This window comes from Phyllostomus hastatus, unplaced genomic scaffold (assembly GCF_019186645.2).
Source record: "Phyllostomus hastatus isolate PE091 unplaced genomic scaffold, TTU_PhHast_1.1 phas_scaffold_46, whole genome shotgun sequence".
In the NCBI taxonomy this organism is placed as follows: Eukaryota; Metazoa; Chordata; class Mammalia; order Chiroptera; family Phyllostomidae; genus Phyllostomus; species Phyllostomus hastatus.
This window is the reverse complement of record NW_025334032.1, coordinates 7,357,790-7,377,949: the sequence shown is the minus strand read 5'-3', so window position 1 is coordinate 7,377,949 and position 20,160 is coordinate 7,357,790. Positions and strand designations below refer to the sequence as shown.

General features: G+C 34.6%; 1 protein-coding gene across 3 annotated transcripts in view; it reads left to right on the top strand.

Moving 5' to 3' along the window:
* The window catches only part of NALCN (sodium leak channel, non-selective), a 364,598-nt gene that overhangs the window by 13,942 nt on the left and 330,496 nt on the right, over positions 1 to 20,160 (top strand). For all 3 annotated transcript variants that reach the window (XR_006783694.1, XM_045821795.1, XM_045821794.1), the window contains exons 2-3: positions 6,282 to 6,428; positions 9,111 to 9,293. Coding sequence is in view for 2 of the 3 variants with exons in the window: in XM_045821795.1 (XP_045677751.1) it covers positions 6,321 to 6,428; positions 9,111 to 9,293 (291 nt within the window). In the remaining variant the exon portion in view is untranslated. The remainder of the gene's footprint in view (positions 1 to 6,281; positions 6,429 to 9,110; positions 9,294 to 20,160) is intronic.

The window sequence follows — 20,160 nt, the reverse complement described above, 5'->3', positions numbered from 1 at the left end:
ATTATTGTCACATTTTACTTGTTTTAAAGACATAAAATGAAATTAAATATTGTTGCAAAACATTTTAATTTTACAAAAGCTCTTGAGGTTCAAAGGTCAGAAGAAAATTTTCTGCCCATTCTCTCCCTTCCTCCCCTACCTCTGTTCTCCCAACAAAACAGACTTCCTGGGTTCTAAACTTGTTCCCAGCTTGTGGATCTAGGCCAAGTTTGCCTGAGACTTTTAATTTGTTGATGTAAGATTATCATATTGGAGTTACTTTTTTTTCTATTTTTTCAAAATTCAGAGAAAAGATAATAAAAGCATAATAGAATATTTTTAGAATTCATCCCCAAGGAAAAAGGATGGATGAATGAATAAATGACTTCAAAAACTTGGAAGTGACATTTAAATAGATTTGATAAGAAAGTTTGATAATTTCTTGCTCCCACTTTAAAAAAAATAGACATTTTTATAAATGTGTGGCTGGAAAAATTACAGAATTAATCATATAGTCAAAATTGATTCAATTTTAAAAGATAAAAAATGTATTATTTTCACAAACAGTAATTGATGCTGAGAGAATTTATAATCATCAGGTTGAATAAAGAATACAGTAACAAAGTAGTTTTTAATTATCTCTTATATAATAAAATGAAATTTTAATTTAATAGTTCTATAAACCACTTATCTTGGTTTATATCCTTTCTCTATGTCTAAATTTCCTCATCTGTGAAATGGTTCTAGTAAGAATTAAGTGACATGATGCATGACATGCTTAGAACAAGCCTGGCACATGACATGTTCTCAGGAAACATTTTTTTGTTGGACAAATCTATTTTTGCATGGCAATCAGCAGAATTTGGGAGGATATTAACTGATGAGCTTGCTATTTTACCATGGAAACTTCCTTATCTTCCAAAGCATTTTGTCACATTTTTGTGAGATTTTTGGTAAATCTCTCTCTCTCTCGGTGTGTTTCCTTTTTATAATGTAGTCAGATAAGTAAATATTCATTCAGTTTTACATCAGTTTGTATCTTTAACACTTTCCCTTAAAAGGTTTTGATTACTAAGATCAAAGATAATTATTGAGCATCACTAAACGGAAGACACTAGGGTTGCTGGAGTCCAGAGTGGGCTGTAGAGGCTGCAAGAGGTGAGCTCATGGAAAGAGTCCTGCTGAATGCTGAGAGAGCATGGAACATGGTCCTCCATGCCCTTAGCAGAGGAACAAGATAATCTGGGCTTGGGTGGAGTTTCAGCCATTCAAGATGAAGTGCGAGTTTTGATTTTCTTCAGATAAAATCCTGCAAGTAGAGTTGCAGAGCACTATGATAGTTCTATTTTTAATTTTTTTTGAGGAGTCCCAATGCTGTTTTCCATAGTGGCTGTACCATTTTACTCAAAAAGGCTCCAGAGTTTGTGCACCTAAGTGACCAGAAGAGCAGTTGTTGATTCTGATGTGCTGCCAACTATAGTGACACTTAACAATTAAAAATAAATAAATGACTTATGTTTTCTTTAGGGTATCATAAAATCAAATAAATGCTATGAATCTACTAGAGTGTATGATTCTCTTGTTTACACTTTTATTCTCAAACATTAAATCTTCCTGTTATAGCCCTGGCTGGCATATCTCAGTGGATTGAGCACAGGCTGTGAACCAAAGTGTTGCAGGTTCAATTCCCGGTCAGGGTACATGCCTGGGTTGCAGGCCATAACCCCCAGCAACCACACATTGATGTTTCTCTCTCTCTCTCTTTTTCTCCCTCCCTTCCCTCTCTAAAAAAAAAAATAAAATCTTAAAAAGACTTGTTAAAAAAGTCTTCCTGTTGTAACATACACATATACAACAAAAACTCTTCATGAGTTAAGTTAGGGACTAGGAAGGACTGATGTGGGATTGGCAAACAGACAGCAAAATGGACACAGCTAGAATGAAGGATCTGAAGTCATTGAGAAAGGTTGGAAGATGGTGGGTAATGATATGTTTAGCCAATTCAAGTGGAGGCTGTGGGTATAGGGATGAAAGTAAGTGCTAGTAAACTCATTGTCACTATGTCCTTGACGCATCAGATTAAATAAAGCAGGCAGATTGTAAGCTCCACAAATGTCATTACTGTTTCATTTTGTATACCCAACACATATTGAAGTGCCTGATACCGTAATGAATGCAAATATTTTCTGTGTGAATGAATGAATGAGAAACAATAGGATAAGCTGAAGTTTTCTGGAAAGAACTTATCAGTGTGTTAGGAAGCTGATTTCTGATATAAAGAACAAGACATATTTAAAAGGTTGATATTTGTGACAGTCCAGATCTGAGGCTCCGTGGTTTACAAACGACTCTAGCAATGGGGATCAAGTGAAAAGAGCTTTTTACATCAATGAAATGAGAAATAACAAAAGAAACCACCAGTGAGAATTTGTGGAAAGAAAACCTGCGCAGTCCTTCTGCACATGGAAAGACTTGCATATAGGTTCTGAAAAGCTCAAGGCAGACAGATCTAGGAATTGAGACTGATGTCAAGTTGTCTTATTGATTTTTAAGTAATAATGGTGTTGGTATGGCCTATCTCTAAGGGAGAAGTGGTGTAGAGACATGATATAGTAATAGTAGCTGGATATCAATAGATGGTGATGGAAACTGTAAGAACAGATGCTCATTTAGGAAGTTGAATATAGAGAACAAACACGTGGGACAGCAAGTAAGAGACATTCTGGAATACATAATTTAGAAGACAGATTCAAAATAGTTTAATGCCCACCCAAGAGGACTACAGAGAGAAGAAATGTCCTATAGTGTTGTAACACCTTACTGTTAAAGAAAACTGAATTAATTAACTTTAATTTGGCTAAGACAGTGGGAATGACCTAAGGAAAGTATATGCCAACTTAAGTGAAATACAGCTATCAAAGAATATAACACTGGATTTTAACCACTTAACAGAGAGCAAATGAACCAAAGTACTTTCTCTGCCTGAATTGCCATTAGCTGTTTCTGAGTAACTCAGGATTTATCAGTGGATATATTGTAACTGTGTATTGTCCTCCTCATACTATTGAACTATTTAAATACCAATTACTTTTAATGACTATGAAAAAGCTACTGGAAGCCATGCTTTTTGAATTTAGCACAGTGCTTCATAAAGCACACTTCTGTAAGTAGAAAAAATATTGGGTTATAAATACATAATAGTGATAAGACTAAAATACACAGAAGCAATTTCCTATCAAATAATAAGCTTACCTAGGATACCTAAATATACCTGCTGTTCTTTATCAGGGGAATAACAGGTTTGCTGTACTCAGTTATATTGATTCAACATAAATGAATGTGTAAAACAATACTGCCTTATATAAAGGAAAATTATTACAATTGACTGCCTCCAATTAATTTTGTACTCTTTATCAAGGGTGTCAAATTTATTTTCACTGCGGGCCACATCAACCTTGTGGTTGCCTTCAAAGGGTTACCTTCAAAAGACTGTATAAATGTAACTACTCCTTAACTAGGGGCAAGGAGCTCGGTGCTGCTGCAGGGTAGAAACAAGGTGTCGGGCAGATAAAACAAGGTGAAGGGCTGGATTTGACCCACAGGCCTTGTGTTTGCCTCCTGTGCTTTATATGTTTGTAACTTGAACTTATTTTGCTGCTTGCATGCTTTACATAATATTTAATATTATTAAAATAGTCAAAATTTTAGTGATTCAGGTGATGGTTGTTGAGTTTTTATGTATGTGTGGAATTAAACATGTACCAGCAGAATTTGGAGAGATAATTTTCTTCAGCACTTTGATTTTATGGCACTTTTGCAGTGGATAAAATCAGAGTAAAAGTGGATGACAACTAATGTCACTTATTATAATTGCACTATTTTGGTGGGCCGAATAATAACCAACATGGAGATTTTTAAAAAATAAATTCTGGATATCTACTTATAAAAAAACATGTCCATAATCATTGGTTTTGCTTTAGGTGGCATATTTATAATAAAAGGTGCATGGCATTCATATTTGAAGGTGTCACATTTATGTATCAAATATTTTTCAGATCATAACTTAGGGTCAAGTCATAAGAACAATAAATGGCCATTCATAAGTCCTCACTGACTCAGTGAAAAAGGTATTAAGACTAGTGGCTTAATAAATTTTCTTGTATGAGTTTTGAACAACATTGTGATGTCACTGTTTTTCTTTGTTTCTCCTCACCCAAGGACATGCTTATCAATAATAGAGAGAGGGAAGGGGAGAGAGAAAGAGGTAGAGAAACATTGATGTGAGGGAGAAACATTGTTTGGTTGCCTCTTGTGCATGCCCCAGCTGGGAACTGAACCTGCAACCCAGGCATGTGACCTAACCCAGAATTGAACCTGTGACGTTTTGATCTACAGGATGATGCTCAACAAAGTGAGCCACACCAGCCAGGGCTGAAGCCAGTCTTTATTTCCTCCCTTTTGTATGTAATCTTAAAGGATTTCTGAAAGAGTCTGTATTCAGTTTGGGGTACATAAGAGACTGTCAGTCAAGAAGCATCCAAAATTGAGGCCACCAGATGTTTCTCCCCCACATTAAATCAGAAAACAAGCTTAATTTGAATGTTTTGCATAAATTTGCATATTAATGTCAGGAGTCCTTAACTCCAATTATGTAAAATAAAATTAATTAGTTCAGCCTACTGCAAGACCATGTTTAAATCTAACATTTGGGACAAGATAGACTGGAAATACCTAGCCCATCTTAAAGCAAATCAGTTTGTTTTCTTCTGCATATAGGAGGGTTAGGCAGATGTACCTACCTAAGTGCATCAATGAGAACATAGACATAGAAGCAGGTGCTCAAACATATGGAATCAGATTCAAAGCTCATTTTTTCTGAGCTTCTGTGTTCTCTTTCCCAGTGTAAATTGAAATTGCACATTCTGTAAACACATTGTTTCCATTTTCTGCTCCTCCAGGATTGTCCTTGGTTAGGGTTCTTCTCTAATTCCAAGGAGCAGAAGCTAAGAGTGCCAGCACACCTTTCTGGTTTTAAAACAATTGGCATTTTCTTGACTTGGCATCTTCACAGTTATGTGCTGCCCGTAGGACCTAATCTCTCCATTACTTGCTTTTAGAAGTTCTCCTAATCAGTCCTCAACATCAGCATGTTCAATGACAAACACCTTAGATTTTGTCGTCAAACAGAGTTTCTTTTAAATTTCAAGTTTACTTGTGTGCCCATGGTCAAGTTATTAGCTTCCTCAAGGCTGGAGCTTCTAATGCTTTCCTGAAAAGACAGGAAACCCCTTTCTTCTTCTAGTTGTAAAGGATAAATAAAATATCACTGCAGAGTGCCCAAACATAGTATGTGTCCAAAACCCATTCACTCCTCTTCCTCCTTTAAGACTCAATCCAAGTGTTAATCAAATGAGGAATGTGTCTGTGGGTACACAGTGTTATCAGGCACCACCTGCCTTTACATCTCTTGCACTTGTTTGCTTTTTGTGTCCTTAATGTCAGACATATAGTATGTCTCCTTTCTTCAATGGCTGCCGGATCATGGAGGGCATTAGCAGTGACAAAAAGGAAGCAACGTATATAACAAGATGTAGGTGATCAGAATTGTGGAAATTTAAATCTAGCAGGTGTCTCATCTCCCTCGTCAATGTAATTTGAGTTTAGTTCAGAGTAGCTGGAAGAATTAATGTAATCACATGATTCATAAGAGAAGAAAAAACTCCATTTACAGTAGGTTCTGCCCCATGCTCTCTGGCCCACATCATTTATGGCAAGGACAAAATTGGGAGATCAACTTGGGATTTGCATTGAAAATAAGTGTCTCTGAATGTCACATTAAATTAACCTGAGGGAAAATCATGGGAAACATCTGAGTATTTCATCTGGACTGGTCATCTGTGCTCTGGCGAGACCACCTACCTATATGTGGAGGCAGCTCTAGGTGTATGAGCATAAACCTCAAAAATTTCCTACTCATATGTGTACCCTGAGAGGCAAAGCTATTTCACTCCAGTTAATCTAGACCAGTAGTATCTAAACTGGCATGCAAACTGTTTATGAAGTACATGAGATAATCTATTGGGTTGAGAAAAAAAAATCAGGCTTTTATTGAAATTGATTTTTACCTCATTCTTTTAAAACTTCTATTTGCATGTGTTTATTATATACAGTATAATGGAACACATATATAATTAACATATGAATGGACATACATTGGGTACTCATTATTTTTGGGGGGTGGTTTGTGATCAGGGTGTATAAAGTGGTAGGTTACTAACATAGCTCTCTCTTTCTTTTCTCAGACTGTTGTTTTGTATTCACTCACCAGAGCTAACTTCAGCATGCTTAAAAGGAAACAGAGCTCCAGAGTGGAGGCCCAGCCGGTTACTGACTTTGGTCCTGATGAATCTCTGTCAGACAATGCTGACATACTCTGGATTAACAAGCCAGTAAGTTTCTAAGTATGGTGAAGCACATGCTGATGTAAAGGAAATTTAATTCATATATTCAAAAATCATGTACCTTTGGCTTTGAAATGTGTGTTTGAGTGCAGTGGAATATGGTAAGTTTAGGAGTCTGGAAGTTAAGAACAACTGAGATGAAATAATGAGGGTTTGCTCTGGTGAGGTACTCACATAGAAAGGTATGGTAGGTGGTATCTCCTCCTCTTCTGTACATGCTATCCTCACAGTCACCCCATGTAGAGATGATACCACTTCACAGGCTGATCCAAAGCTAAAGTCTTACATGAGCAACCTCTTCTACCAAGCCTTCTTTACTTTTAGTTCTCAACATGCATGAATCTGTAAAGAGGAAATCAAATGTTTGGAGTTAAAGATCTCCTTCTGTGTTGCAAGTTTTGAGTAAAAGTAAAGGTTAATGAGAGAGTGGGTAGTGTCTTTGAAGAACTTTGTCACCTTTCTGTCTAATTAAGCTGATGGGCATTTGAGGGGAAGAGCTGCTATATCAAGTATCATTGTATATTAGACAGGGTAGCAGCCAGAGCTAAGGTGGAATAGCATATTCATGGGTCTTGGAAACTCAACTCTATGAGCCAGAATAGGATCAATTTCACTATGTGTCAGAAATTAATGCTGGCTCAGAGGACACAAAAAATGGGAACAACATGGTTATGACTCATCACTACTTTGTAGTCTGATATGTATATTTTATTTATATACAATAAACATTTATACTTACATACAAATATAAAATTGTATAAGTGGAAGCTGAAGTAACGGCATGAACTGTTACTCTCATAGTGCTTGTCTTTCCTTTGACCAAGATAAAGATCATCTGCCTTGGTCTCCCTGGCCTTTCCAATCTTTCTTCATTTAATCTACCCTCTAGACTACTTCTCCACCCTACTCACATTTTTTTTCATGTTTTCATTTCTGTTTACATTACCCTTCAGCTTTATAATCGTTGAAGCATTCCTATTACCCACATTGCAAATTAAAATGCCTTAGTATTATATTTAGAGCTCTTTACCTTCTGATTCTAACTTGCCCAGCAACTGCTCTTTCCTAGATCTTTATACTGTCCACTTCAGCCATATCTGTGACTTCCTGCTCCTCTAATATATCTGGCAATTGCACATTGTTTACCCACAGGCCCTTTCCTTGACTCTTCATTCATGAAGGTCATCTCCTATACCACACCTGCCCCCATCTACTCTAAAAAGTTCCCCATTTGACACTTTCCATCACAGAGAAAATAAATCTCTTACTTTTCTACATATTTTATATGTATATATAAGTATATTGTATATAAATAAAATGTACATGTTATTTATATCATACTTCAAAGTAGCGATGAGTCAGAAACCTCTTGTTTCCATTTTTGTGCCCTCTGCATAATTTCTGACACACAGTAGATCTTCTATTTGTGTTTAAGTAATTGAACAGAATAGAGAATAAAGCACTCACTGATTTTTCTTAGTGTCCACTACATACAGAACTTTTTGACAATTTTTAACAAAGCGACTATTACAGATGTAGCCTTGCAAGCACTAACTAATTAATATTTAACTAGAATTCATACTTTAAATTTGAAATATGTTGGTTGTGAAAGAACCCTTCTTTTAGAGCTCTTTTGTGTAATTACATTCTTTGTGTTGGACATCCAGATTGGGCTAAATTCACACACTAATGTTTATTGAGGACTTCCAAATTGCATGAAAAGTACATCAACCCTTAACATAAATTTAACCATCAGTGATTTTATGGTATGATATTAGTGGCAAATATTGCAAATATTATAGCTGTCAGATTAATATTAAAATCCACCCATCAGCCTACAAGTTCCTGAGTCTCCTCAAAGTTCTGACAGTCTTTTCTGTTTTTTAGTTTGGGTACTTGCAGGCTTGCATGACTACAGAAATTGTCCACTATGAAGTTACAACAGGGTTTTTCAGGGGGAGAATAATATAAGGGGTCCATATGAATATACATATATATATATATATATATATATATATATATATATATATATATATATATGTGTGTGTGTGTGTGTGTGTGTGTGTGTGTGTGTGTGTATATGTATATATATGTCCAAGATAGTCAATAAATAACATATTTAAATTATATTTAAGAATGTGCACTAAAATTAACTAGAATATTAATTGTATAGGGTTAGCATAAAGATGCAATCAATATTTTTTATCCTAGGTATTAGTTTTTATAATAAAATAGTATATGTGAGTAATTATACATACTATACATATACATAGGTAGTGTACACATGCATACACATGTTTATCTTTCTACTGTCTACTTCTGTATGTTGGGGTCAAGGAAAATCATCACATAGCACATGGACTGCTAGAATGAATTATAGAGAAACTTGATTTTTTCTAATTTTGGAAAAGCTATCTGGGCTAAATTTATATAAAACATATTCTCCAAAATAAAGAGAGAAGTCTATTTATTATCTTTTGAAAATGTAGGATAATACCAGATTTTAAAAAATATTTTTATATAAAGGTTTTTAAAATATTTTAATATTTTTATACAAAAATATTTTTATACAAATACAAAAATATATTAATACAAATTATTATGTTTCCCAAATGTTGTGATTGATTACATTTGACAGTGTTAAATAATAACTTTGGACCATGTTTGCAGTGGGTTCACTCTTTGCTGCGCATCTGTGCCATCATCAGTGTTATTTCTGTCTGTATGAACACACCCATGACGTTCGAACACTACCCTCCTCTTCAGTATGTGACCTTTACTCTGGATACATTATTGATGTTTCTCTACACAGCAGAGATGATAGCAAAAATGCACATCCGGGGTATTGTCAAGGTAAGGCTTTCCATGTTATTGAAATTAAAAACCAAAATGCATTGAAAATTTAAATTGGTATAATATTAATTTTAGTAAAGTGAAACATCTCTATTTATCTACATCGAAGTCTCTTAAAATAGGGTGTTACTCCAAAAGTTGGTAAAAAAAAACATGATGCATAATATTTAAAAAGTGAAATAAATTATGTAAGGCATAAAGCCTTAGAATATCTGGGAAAGAGCTAGGTGACCTGACCACCAGCTTTGTGAAGGCTAGAGTAGAACCTAGAATGTCACCTATAGTAATAGGGTGGCATTATATGACCTTAGGCTAGGTCATCAACAGGGTGACCACTAGCCCAAGATGAGGCACCTATTGATTTGTAGAATGTTGAATAATGTTATGTTATAAATATTACAGACTGATAATATTCACCATGCATGTCATTAACCTGAAGTGTTTTGAAGGTATAAAGGTGTAAAAAGAAAGGACTTGAGATGGAAAGGAATTCTAAGACAATAAGGTACCTATATTCTAAGTCAATAAGGTGTAGCTTGATATTGACACCAATGGAAAACAAAAATAGGTAAATAAAAAGAAAAGGAAGGAAATCTCTTTTGTGGGATATCTCTTCCTTCTGTAACATTAACCTTCATAGAGGGTTAGATGCCACTGTCTCTTAAGTATTTCACACTGTGCAATTGGATGCATCTGATAGAAGTTAAGGACAGTAGTGAGTTTGGAAGTTCATCTGCAGATACATTTATTAATCACCCCAGTGCTGCTCTCAAAGAGTTTGTTACAGTCTGACTTTCCTTCTTTGATTTTATTCTCATAGTGTGCTTTAAATAAATAAATGCAAGCAAGCCCAAAGTCCTTGGACGTTTGTATAAGATTCCTGGTTCTGCAGTAACAAATAACTATGACCCTGGTGGCTTGAAACAATAGAAATGTGTTGTCTCACAGTTCTGGAGGCCACAAATTTAAAACAAGGTGTCACTAGGCCATTATCTCTCTGAATGTTCTAGGAAAAAGCCCTTCCTTGTCCCTTCCTAGCTTTTGGTGGCTACTGGAAATCCTTGGAATTCCTTAGGTTATCAATGCATCACTCCAATCTCTGCTCTATCTTCACATGACCTTCTCTTTGTATATCTGTGTCTTCTTCTCTTCTTTAAAGGACACCAGTCATTGGATTGAGGGACCATCCTAATCTAGTGTAATCTCCACTTAACTAAATACATCTTTTTTTTTTAGGCCACAATGTAATTTTTTGGAGAATTTTTAATGAGTTTTTCTTTTCCTTTTCCTTTTTTAAATTATTGTTCAAGTACAGATATCTCCATTCCCCCCCCCCAACCACTCCCCCTCGCCCCACCCATCCCCACCTCCCTCAATCCTACCCCCATTGGCTTTGTCCATGTGTCCTTTGTACATGTTCCTTGACAACCCTTCCCCATTTTCCCCCCATTATCCCCTCCTCCCTCCCTTCTGGTTACTGTCAGTTGTTCTTTATTTCCATGTCTCTGATTAAATTTTGCTTGCTTGTTTGTTTTGTTGATTAGGTTCCACTTATAGGTGAGAACACATGGTATTTGTCTTTCACAGCTTGGCTTATTTCACTTAGCATGATGCTCTCTAGTTCCATCCATGCTGTCAAGAAGGGTAGGAGATCCTTCCTTCTTTGTGCTGCATAGTATTCCATTGTGTAAATGTACCATACTTTTTTGAACCACTCATTTACTGATGGGCACTTAGGTTGCTTCCAGAAGTTGGCTATTGTAAATTGTGCTGCTATGAACATGGGGGTGCATAAGCTCTTTTGAATTGGTGTTTCAGAGTTCTTAGTATATAATCCCAGCAGTGGAATTTCCTGGTCAAAAGGCAGTTCCATTTTTAGTTTTCTGAGGAAATTCCATGTTTTCCACAGTGGCCGCACCAGTCTTCATTTCCACCAACAGTGCACTAGGATTCCCACTTCTCCACAACCTAACAAGCACTTTTTGTTTGTTGATTTGTTTATGATGGCCATTCTCACTGGTGAGAAGTGATATCTCGTTGTGGTTTCAATTTGCATCTCTCTGATGGCTAGTGATGCTGAGCATCCTTTTATATGTTTCTGGGCCCTCTGTATGTCCTCCTTGGAGAAGTGTCTGTTCCAGTCCTTTGTCCATTTTTTAATTGGATTGTTTGTCTTCCTGGAGTGGAGTCATGTGAGCTCTTTATATATTTTGGAAGAAGAATACCTGAACAGATCAATAACAGCTGGCAAAATTGAAGCAGTAATTAAAAAACTCCCAGTACACACAAGCCCTGGACCAGATGGCTTCACAGGAGAATTTTACAAAACATTTAAAGAAGAGCTAACCCTGATCCTTCACAGACTATTCCAAAATATCCAAAAAGAAGGAAGACTCCTAAACTTTTTTTATGAAGCCAGCATGGTCCTAATCTCAAAACCAGATAAAAACACAATAGAGAAAGAGAACTACAGGCCAATATCACTGATGAATATAGATGCTAAAATTATCAACAAAATATTGGCAAAGCTCATCTAACAATACATCAAAAAGATCATACACCATGACCAAGTGGGATTCATCCCAGGGATTCAAGGATGGTACAATATTTGCAAATCAATAAACATAATACATCACTAATTACATCTTTGAACAACCTTATTTCCAAATAAGATTACATAGGGAGTTTCTGAATGGACATTGAGTTTCGGAGGACATTATTAACCCCACTACACAATTAATTCCAGATAGACACTTGAACAGCCAGCTGCTTGCAATTGTAAGTAGCTTTGAAAAAGGTTTTCTGAGCTTTTTGGGGTGACTCCAGTATATTGGGATGGGTAATACAAAAGAACAAGTTCAGTTCAGTATAATTTAACCTGAAAGGAATCATCAAAGCCCCAATCATCCAGAAGCAATTGCCAAGAATACAGTAAACTCAGAGACTCCCCCAAGAGGTAGTCATGAGTGCAGTAAGCATGGGCCCCGGGAAATACAGTGTGGCTATGAGATGTAATAGATAACCCACTGCAAAAAGTGTTGATACATGGAAGTAGTGGACACCCACCATGCCTCAACCAATGAATTTCAGAGTGATTCCAAAATAGTTTTGAGTCTTCCACAAGCAGTAGACAGGTTATTCTAAGCATTAGTTTTAGATGTACCTGGGTTTCAAAAATTGGTGTCTAAACCAGATCACCTTGGGGGAAAGTTTGTCTTGTGAGAGTGTTAGAAATATCTTTTAGGTAACTGTAAGTTTAACTTCCAGCATACCCTAATCATATTTTGAATTCTTTGATTCCCCAGAGGACCTTGGATAACCCTGGCTTGTGTGTATATTGGTCATTCAGACATTGGCAATCTCTGAATATTCTGGGTGGAGCACTTTGGAGTTGAAATACCATGCGCTGACTTTTATGAGATTCCAACTTGAATGAACAAAGACATGACATTTTCCTACAATAAAAATTTTGTTTCTTAAGCTCTTTAATAAATTAAGACTTGGATTTCACATCATGAAAATGATGTAGGCATTGCTTTAATTGTCATACTCAATGATAAAAAGAGCAGAAGCAGACTTGATACATAAATTATATATTCATTCCAAGTGAACAGAACAGTGAATGAACAGAGGTCTTAATAGTCTAAATATGAGAAATGAAAGCAATTTTTAAAAGAAAATACTTAATTTATGACCAAGTTGTTTTCAAAATGATGTAAATGAGCCATTTTAAGTATTTTCTGAATTTCACCAATATTTGGATGAATTACTTACTTACTAAAACTAATTTTTTAAAAATTTTCAATCTGTAACCATTTAAAATTAACATTAGATAAGATTTTTCTGTTTTTTAATCAGGTATGATTGGATTGAATAAAACATGATGTAGATTTTAATGGCATTGTTCATTTTGTCTTGAAGTAATCAGCAACCTTCACATTTCATTAAAACTGGTATTCAATGTTAAAATGCTAGCTGAGATTTAGGTCAAATGTGGTTAAATATGAGGTCCTGAGCCAACTTGAAATGTATCAGCTCACTGAATTTTCACCATTGTGATCTTCCAAATAAAGTCATAATTTTACTGATATCATTTTTGTACCACATGCTACTGTTGATATGCATGTTAACACAGATGAAAGAGTACATTTGTTTTGAGATTGCATGCTTTTATTTTTTCTTTTCTTTTTTTAATTAATATTCAAATACAGTTGTCTCCATTTTCTTACCACCACTCTCCTCTACCCTACCCATGCTCACCTAATTTCTTTTCCCAGGAGTGGGATTGTTGGATCATTAAATATTTCTAATCTGAATTTTTATGAAGCTTCATACTGTTTTCCGTCATGACTACACAAATTTGCATTCCAACCAACAGTGCATAAGGATTCCCTTTTCTCTACATCCTTGCCACCACTTGCTATCTTTTATTTAACAGGTGTCAGGTAGTATCTCATTTTGGTTTTTATTTTATTTGCCTAATGATTGGTAAAGTTGAGCATATATTCATACTTTTCATACTTATTTGCCTAATGGTTTTACTTAATAATGATTTTATTTGTCTAATGATCATTGAAGTTGAGCATATATTCATATTTGTTGGTCATTTGTATGTCTTCTTTTGAGAAATCTATTCAGGTCTTCTGGCCTTTTAAAATTGGATTATTTATTGATTGACTTTTTGATATTGAGTATAACAAATTTATATAGGTATATAAAATTATCAACTTGTGCATCTTAAATATGTACAAGTTTAATTGTCAGTTATATAATAAAGCTGGAAAAAACTTAAAGTTTTAATCAGACTCAGTTTTAGCAAAAAAAATTATCTGTCACAGCAATGGAAACATCATTGGCTTGCTTTGTATCTTTATATTTGTAAATTTGTTTTGGTTGTACAATTGCATGAGAAATATGTACATGTGTGGATATTTAAGTCACAACATAATAAAGTACATTATCCCACATAGGGGCTTTGTGATAATTTTTTAGAGGATCTCATGTTACTCAGTATTGAGTTACTATGCTTTTATCAATTAACCTTAGTCTAATTTTTTAAACCTTTATTTAACACCCATCTGATAAAAAAACATTTTGAGATATTTCCATGCTTTTCTACAATCATTTATTTGCCAGCAGCACTGAATTTTTCCTCACTTAATTTTTTAGACATTTTACCCAGAATAATTTGCAAATATGTACTGTGTTTGTTCACTTATGTGACTTACACAGTTTTTCACACTTTTGAGGAGCAATATGTATACCTATGTATACATTATTCTATTTTAAGCATGAGGTTACTCTTAATATGTTTCACATTGTTTGGAACAGAGCTGTATATTTTAGCTGTTCAAATAGCTGTTTCATATACCAGGGTGCAAAAAGATAGATTTACAGTTGTTCATATGGAAAATAATATAAAAATTGATAAATAATAATAATACTAGGATAAGTTGTTTTGTGTGTTCAAAACTATAAACCTATTTTCAGCCTCCCATGCACACTGATTTTTAACTAAAATATTACTCAGGAATCATCATATTTAGTTATTTAGAAAATAACTCCAGTATGTTATATGTCTTCTGTATGGAAGAGTATGTATGAATCGAGGTATACACATGGCAGAGATATGGGGAATGTTGGATTTTTATTTTTGGAAGAATTTTTTCCATGTGTAAAGCTATATTAGTACATAATAAAGTATTTATAAAACCAAACCTGTCTATTGTTGCCCAACCAGCATGCATAACTCTTTAAAATTATAAACTAGCTTGATTTGGCAATGTTATGGTACATATAAAATTCACACCTAATGCTTAAAGTAATGTGATCTGATAATACCTAGTTTACAATCCTAGTTATCTACAATAAACCAAACCCAGAAGCTTTACTATTTAAAACAAAAGTACTGCCCTGGCTGGCATAGCTCAGTGGATTGAGCGTGGGCTGCAAACCAAAGCCTCACAGGTTCGATTCCCAGTCAGGGCACATGCCTGGGTTGCAGACCATGGTCCCCAGCAACCGCACATTGATGTTTCTCTCTCTCTCTCTTTCTCCCTCCCTTCCCTCTGTAAAAATAAAATAAATAAAATCTTTAAAAAAATAAAAAATAAAACAAAAGTACTGAAGCTGTGGCTTTCTAGTATTGCTCACTAATGTTATTGACCTAGTGATTTTCCTTATATATTAAACTATACATTCAAATTTTAGATATTAAAAATTTAATATAGGTAGTATGGTATAAATATAAAAGAGAATTATATATTTAAACCCAACTACAATTCCCAGTCATTCAGTAAACATTAATTGAGCACATAAATGATCTCATAACTGCCTGAAGAGAAGAGACAGAACAGAGCAAAACTCCTATCCTGAGAGGATGCCTGGCCCATTTTGTGGAGCTGGGTTGTAAAGCATCTGCAGGCACTTCTAATTTTCTGCATCCAATTTATTTCTGAAAATATGTTGGATAGTATGTGTTCAGAAAACAGGAGCCCATATTCCATTATTTTAAATGGAAAAATTGATCCATTACACCAACCCCAACCCATATCTCCAAATATCACTAAATCATTCTCTCACATAACTACCCACCTGCTTATTTCTATGTAATAGTCAGCACTTAAACACCCACCCATGGTTCAGTATTTGTACTTATTGAATTCAGTACTGGATGTTTTGTATGCATCATACCAAAATAGCAACATGTGCTCTTATATAAATGAGCAGAGAAATAATAAGTTCAAGTACTATCTACCATGAGGCATCACTTTACAGGTCCTTAAGAAAGAAAAAATGCTGCTGATTATATTTTGATTGTAAGATGTCAGATTGTAATTGACTCATCAATAATAAGATATATTCTAAATTCAGAAGTGTTAAATTGTGTTTGGGGGATGGTAGAGTATGTCTTAAAATCCATGAAATATGAGCAAACTGACTGGGGTTGATAGATTTAAATTTTGGATCCCATGAAAGTCTTATATATCAAGGGGAAAATCATTAAGGAAGAGGAAAGTATTGATTCACTTAACACTTTCCACTGTTATGCAAATAAACAATGCCAGACAATATTTAGCCCAAAACAGCAACAGAACATTTGACACACTACACCTTTTTGAAGGAGTCATGGACAACTTAAATGTTTCCTCCAGCATACTTGCAACTTCATTATGGTGGTTCTAGTTACCTACTGATTTAGGAAAAATATTTATGCAAATGTTAATAGTGATTATTTGAATAGTGAGAATTCAGATAATAAAAGATAAAATCTTTAGTGTTTTGCGAAAATGCTATAATGATGGGTAAAAGGGATGCAGAGAGGAAGCACAAAAAATAACAAAAAATTCTGCATGAGCATTTTATAAAAGTCTGGAAGAAAGAAGAATGTGAATGTCTTGAAAGATGAGTAAATGTGGTCAATGATATGGACAATGGGGCATGGAAGTAAAGGATTTCACAGAAAGAGAAAAGGAGTACTCCAAGACACAAAGATGTAGAGCAGCCTAGTGCTTTGGTGACCTCAAAGTAGTTAAAGAGCAGATAAGAGGTGCACAGAGAGAAGCTAGAGAGGACTCTGTGAAGGTGGGCCTAGAGGAATCTGTGCACGTGGAAAGCCTTACATTCCCTGCAAAGAGCTCAGACATTATTTTATGGTCAGTAAAGATACACAGGGGATTCAAATCTGAGAGTGACAAGATCTGATTTGTATTTGAGAAGTTTACTGTGGAGGCAACATAAGAGAGAAAAATTGCAGCAGAAAGTCCTTCTGTCAAGAAATGTCTTTAAAATATTTTTTAGAGTATTTATGGATTTCACAAATTTTATGTTTTCCAAGTTTGAAGTTACCTTTCAGTTAATTCCCACTCTTTAATAACTTGTTTCTAATTGTCTCCTCCACTAATTCCTGCTCTGAAAGGCATTTAGCTTCCCATCCCTTAGAGAAGCAAAAATAAAGCATTTCAGAGATATATGTTTGTAATGTTGCAGAGCACCCAATGTATTATTGCAGACTGTGAATTCTTCAAACAACTCTCAGTTGTCTACTTTCCATCTGGCAAGAGAACTAGGTAAAAGAAACATGCATCCTTTGAGCACTGTTGAAGTAATAAATAATAATGCTGAGACACAGTGATAGATGGACCCTGGGAACTTAGAGCCATAAATCATGGGCTCATGAAACTATAGCAATGCATATCATTTTATAAACTGCAAACTACATCCCTATAAATGTCTTTAGATACATGTGTTTGTTTCTCTGCTTGTTAAATACTTGCATGGCAATTTAAGTTACTCTCTTACACTGTGTAATTGGCAGCTTTGGAGTCTTTGCCGTTAGGAAAATTGACAGGCAGCACTTGTGTAGCTCATCTCCCCAGCCACTATCATGCTGATTTTTGCCTGTAACTCAGGCAGACTAGTCTTTCTGTCCTCCATTTCCTGTTTATATAACAAACAAATTACAGCTTTTCTTTCATATTTAAGGTGTTAAAACTTTTCGAGTACCACTGGGCATTCATGTGTGTTATTCTGATTGCTATTTTGGAAGCAGGTAGAAAGAACAATTTTTATTTGCTAATATTATAACTCAGGTATATACAGTAGGATTTTAAAACAATCTGGACATAATTATAACCTAAATCACAGTAACCTTTAACCAGTTATGGTTAAGAGTACTTAAACATATAAATTGAAAAAGAGACAATTTGCTGAATATGTCAGACACAAAATGCAATATGACATTTTATTTCTTAGTGCCAGGTTTAAAAGTCTATATTCTATTTATTAAAAAGCTTTTTTAACCTTATGAAGCCTTAGTGAGTATATATAATATTTAATATGATATCAATTTCAAATCAACCATATTTACAATTACCATATAAATTACATAAAACTTGACATGATTTCTATTTGCTTGACATGTAGCCCTTGCTTATTCAAACTATAGTAATTCATGAAATATCCAAAAGTTATCTCATAATTTTATATGTGATATATCATGATCACATAGGAAAAGAGGTTGAACTTTAAGATACTACCTTGAAAGGTAGTATGAACATCTTTCTCTTTTTGCCAGGAGTCAAAGAATCATTTCTTTTATGGAACAATACCAGGAGTTTCAGTGATTGGATGGATGAATGGTTCCCTTCATAAAGCATATGACTTGACTTCTGACTGTATGCATTGTAATCCACAGAACCTATCTAAGACATGGTTCATGTGGTTACTAATAACTCATTTAATATCTGCTGTTAATGTCACATTACTGTGGTAGGTGGTGGGAATGCCTCCTGAAATGGTCTACTTTAAAGTCTCAAGGTGCTACTAATTTTCAGAACAGACTGAAACATTGACAATGGGGTATAGATGTTTTTAATGCAACACCAAAAGATTACATCTGATAAGTTGAAGGGCCTAAAATATAAATATAAATTAATTAAGCCACCAAATGGGGATTACAAAGGACTGTTCTGTAAATTAACAATAATGGTATATTATACACATCAACTGAGTTTCCAGTTGTTTCATGATGTGTGAATTGAAACGTTGATCATGGTAGGCTGAGGTCAGGTCAGAGTATAGAGGAAAAAAACTGTTACAGATGTAGCAGAATTTTTCAGGAAGACAAACCATGAACACTAAAGAACAAAAAGTTATTTAAAAAGATGGGAAAAATCTGAGTTGTATTGGTCTTTGTATTGAATGACTCTTGCGAACACGAACCCAAAAATAATATGCAAAATGTATGCTAAGTGGATTATTTTACATATTTTACCAGAAAAGTAAAAAGAAGCCAATTCTATCTGACCATTACATACCACCCAGTGCGTGGTGGGTTATTGGCTTGGCTACAGGTAAATGCCAGTACGAATATCTGGAAAGTCTAAAGCAGAAAGCACTCTGAACAAAGTAACTAAAATTACTTTCTAACTGAAAAATACTTTCTATGTTGTGCAGCAGAAGTTTTGTTTAGCTAGTTTTTATAACATGAGGTCATTTGAAAATAGAATGTGCTGGCACACTTTTGTTTTATTTGGAATTGCCATCGTGGTGTCTAAAATGTTTTAAAATAATTCATCTTTTTATATTGTTCAAAATACAGTTTGGGTCAGCTTTGCAACATTGATTTCCTTAGCAAACAGATTTGTATAGTAAATAAGAAGCAAAAATTCACCCAACTATGTTGTTATTGATTGTTTTACATTCTGAATTTGTTAGGCCCAAATTTTTCAAATTTGATTTTATTTATGCCAGCTAACAAAATGATTTTTGTGAAATCTAAAATGTTTACCTTTTAAAAAATTTAATTTTGAACATCTATTTTTTTAAAATATAGCACATGAACATTAATCAAAAGAGAAAACTGTGGATATACTGTGTCTCTCTGGGCCACTTTCATCTGCCTCCTAAGAAAATATCACTGTTTTTCCTCACTTTTTATATTTTATTTTATTTTTATTTTTTAAAGAGCCAAGCTTTTTTTTAAAGATTTTATTTATTTATTTTAGAGAGGAGGAGGGAGGGAGAAAGAGAGTGAGAGAAACATCAATGTGCAGTTGCCTCTCATGTGTCCCTTGTTGGGGACCTGGCCTGCAACCAAGGCATGTGCTCTGAGTGGGAATCAAACTAGCGACCCTTTGGTTTGCAGGCCAGCACTCAATCCACTGAGCCACACCAGCCAGGGCACACTTTTTACATTTTAAATAATCCTCAATCTAATGGAAGCTTCCATCGTCTCTATTTTATTGAATATAATTTATTAGTAAAGCATATTATGAGCAATAAAAGAGGTTAATTGCAGTGAGACTTATATAACATTTTCAATGACAAAAAAGAAAGAAAAGAATAATACCTTTGAGGAAAATAC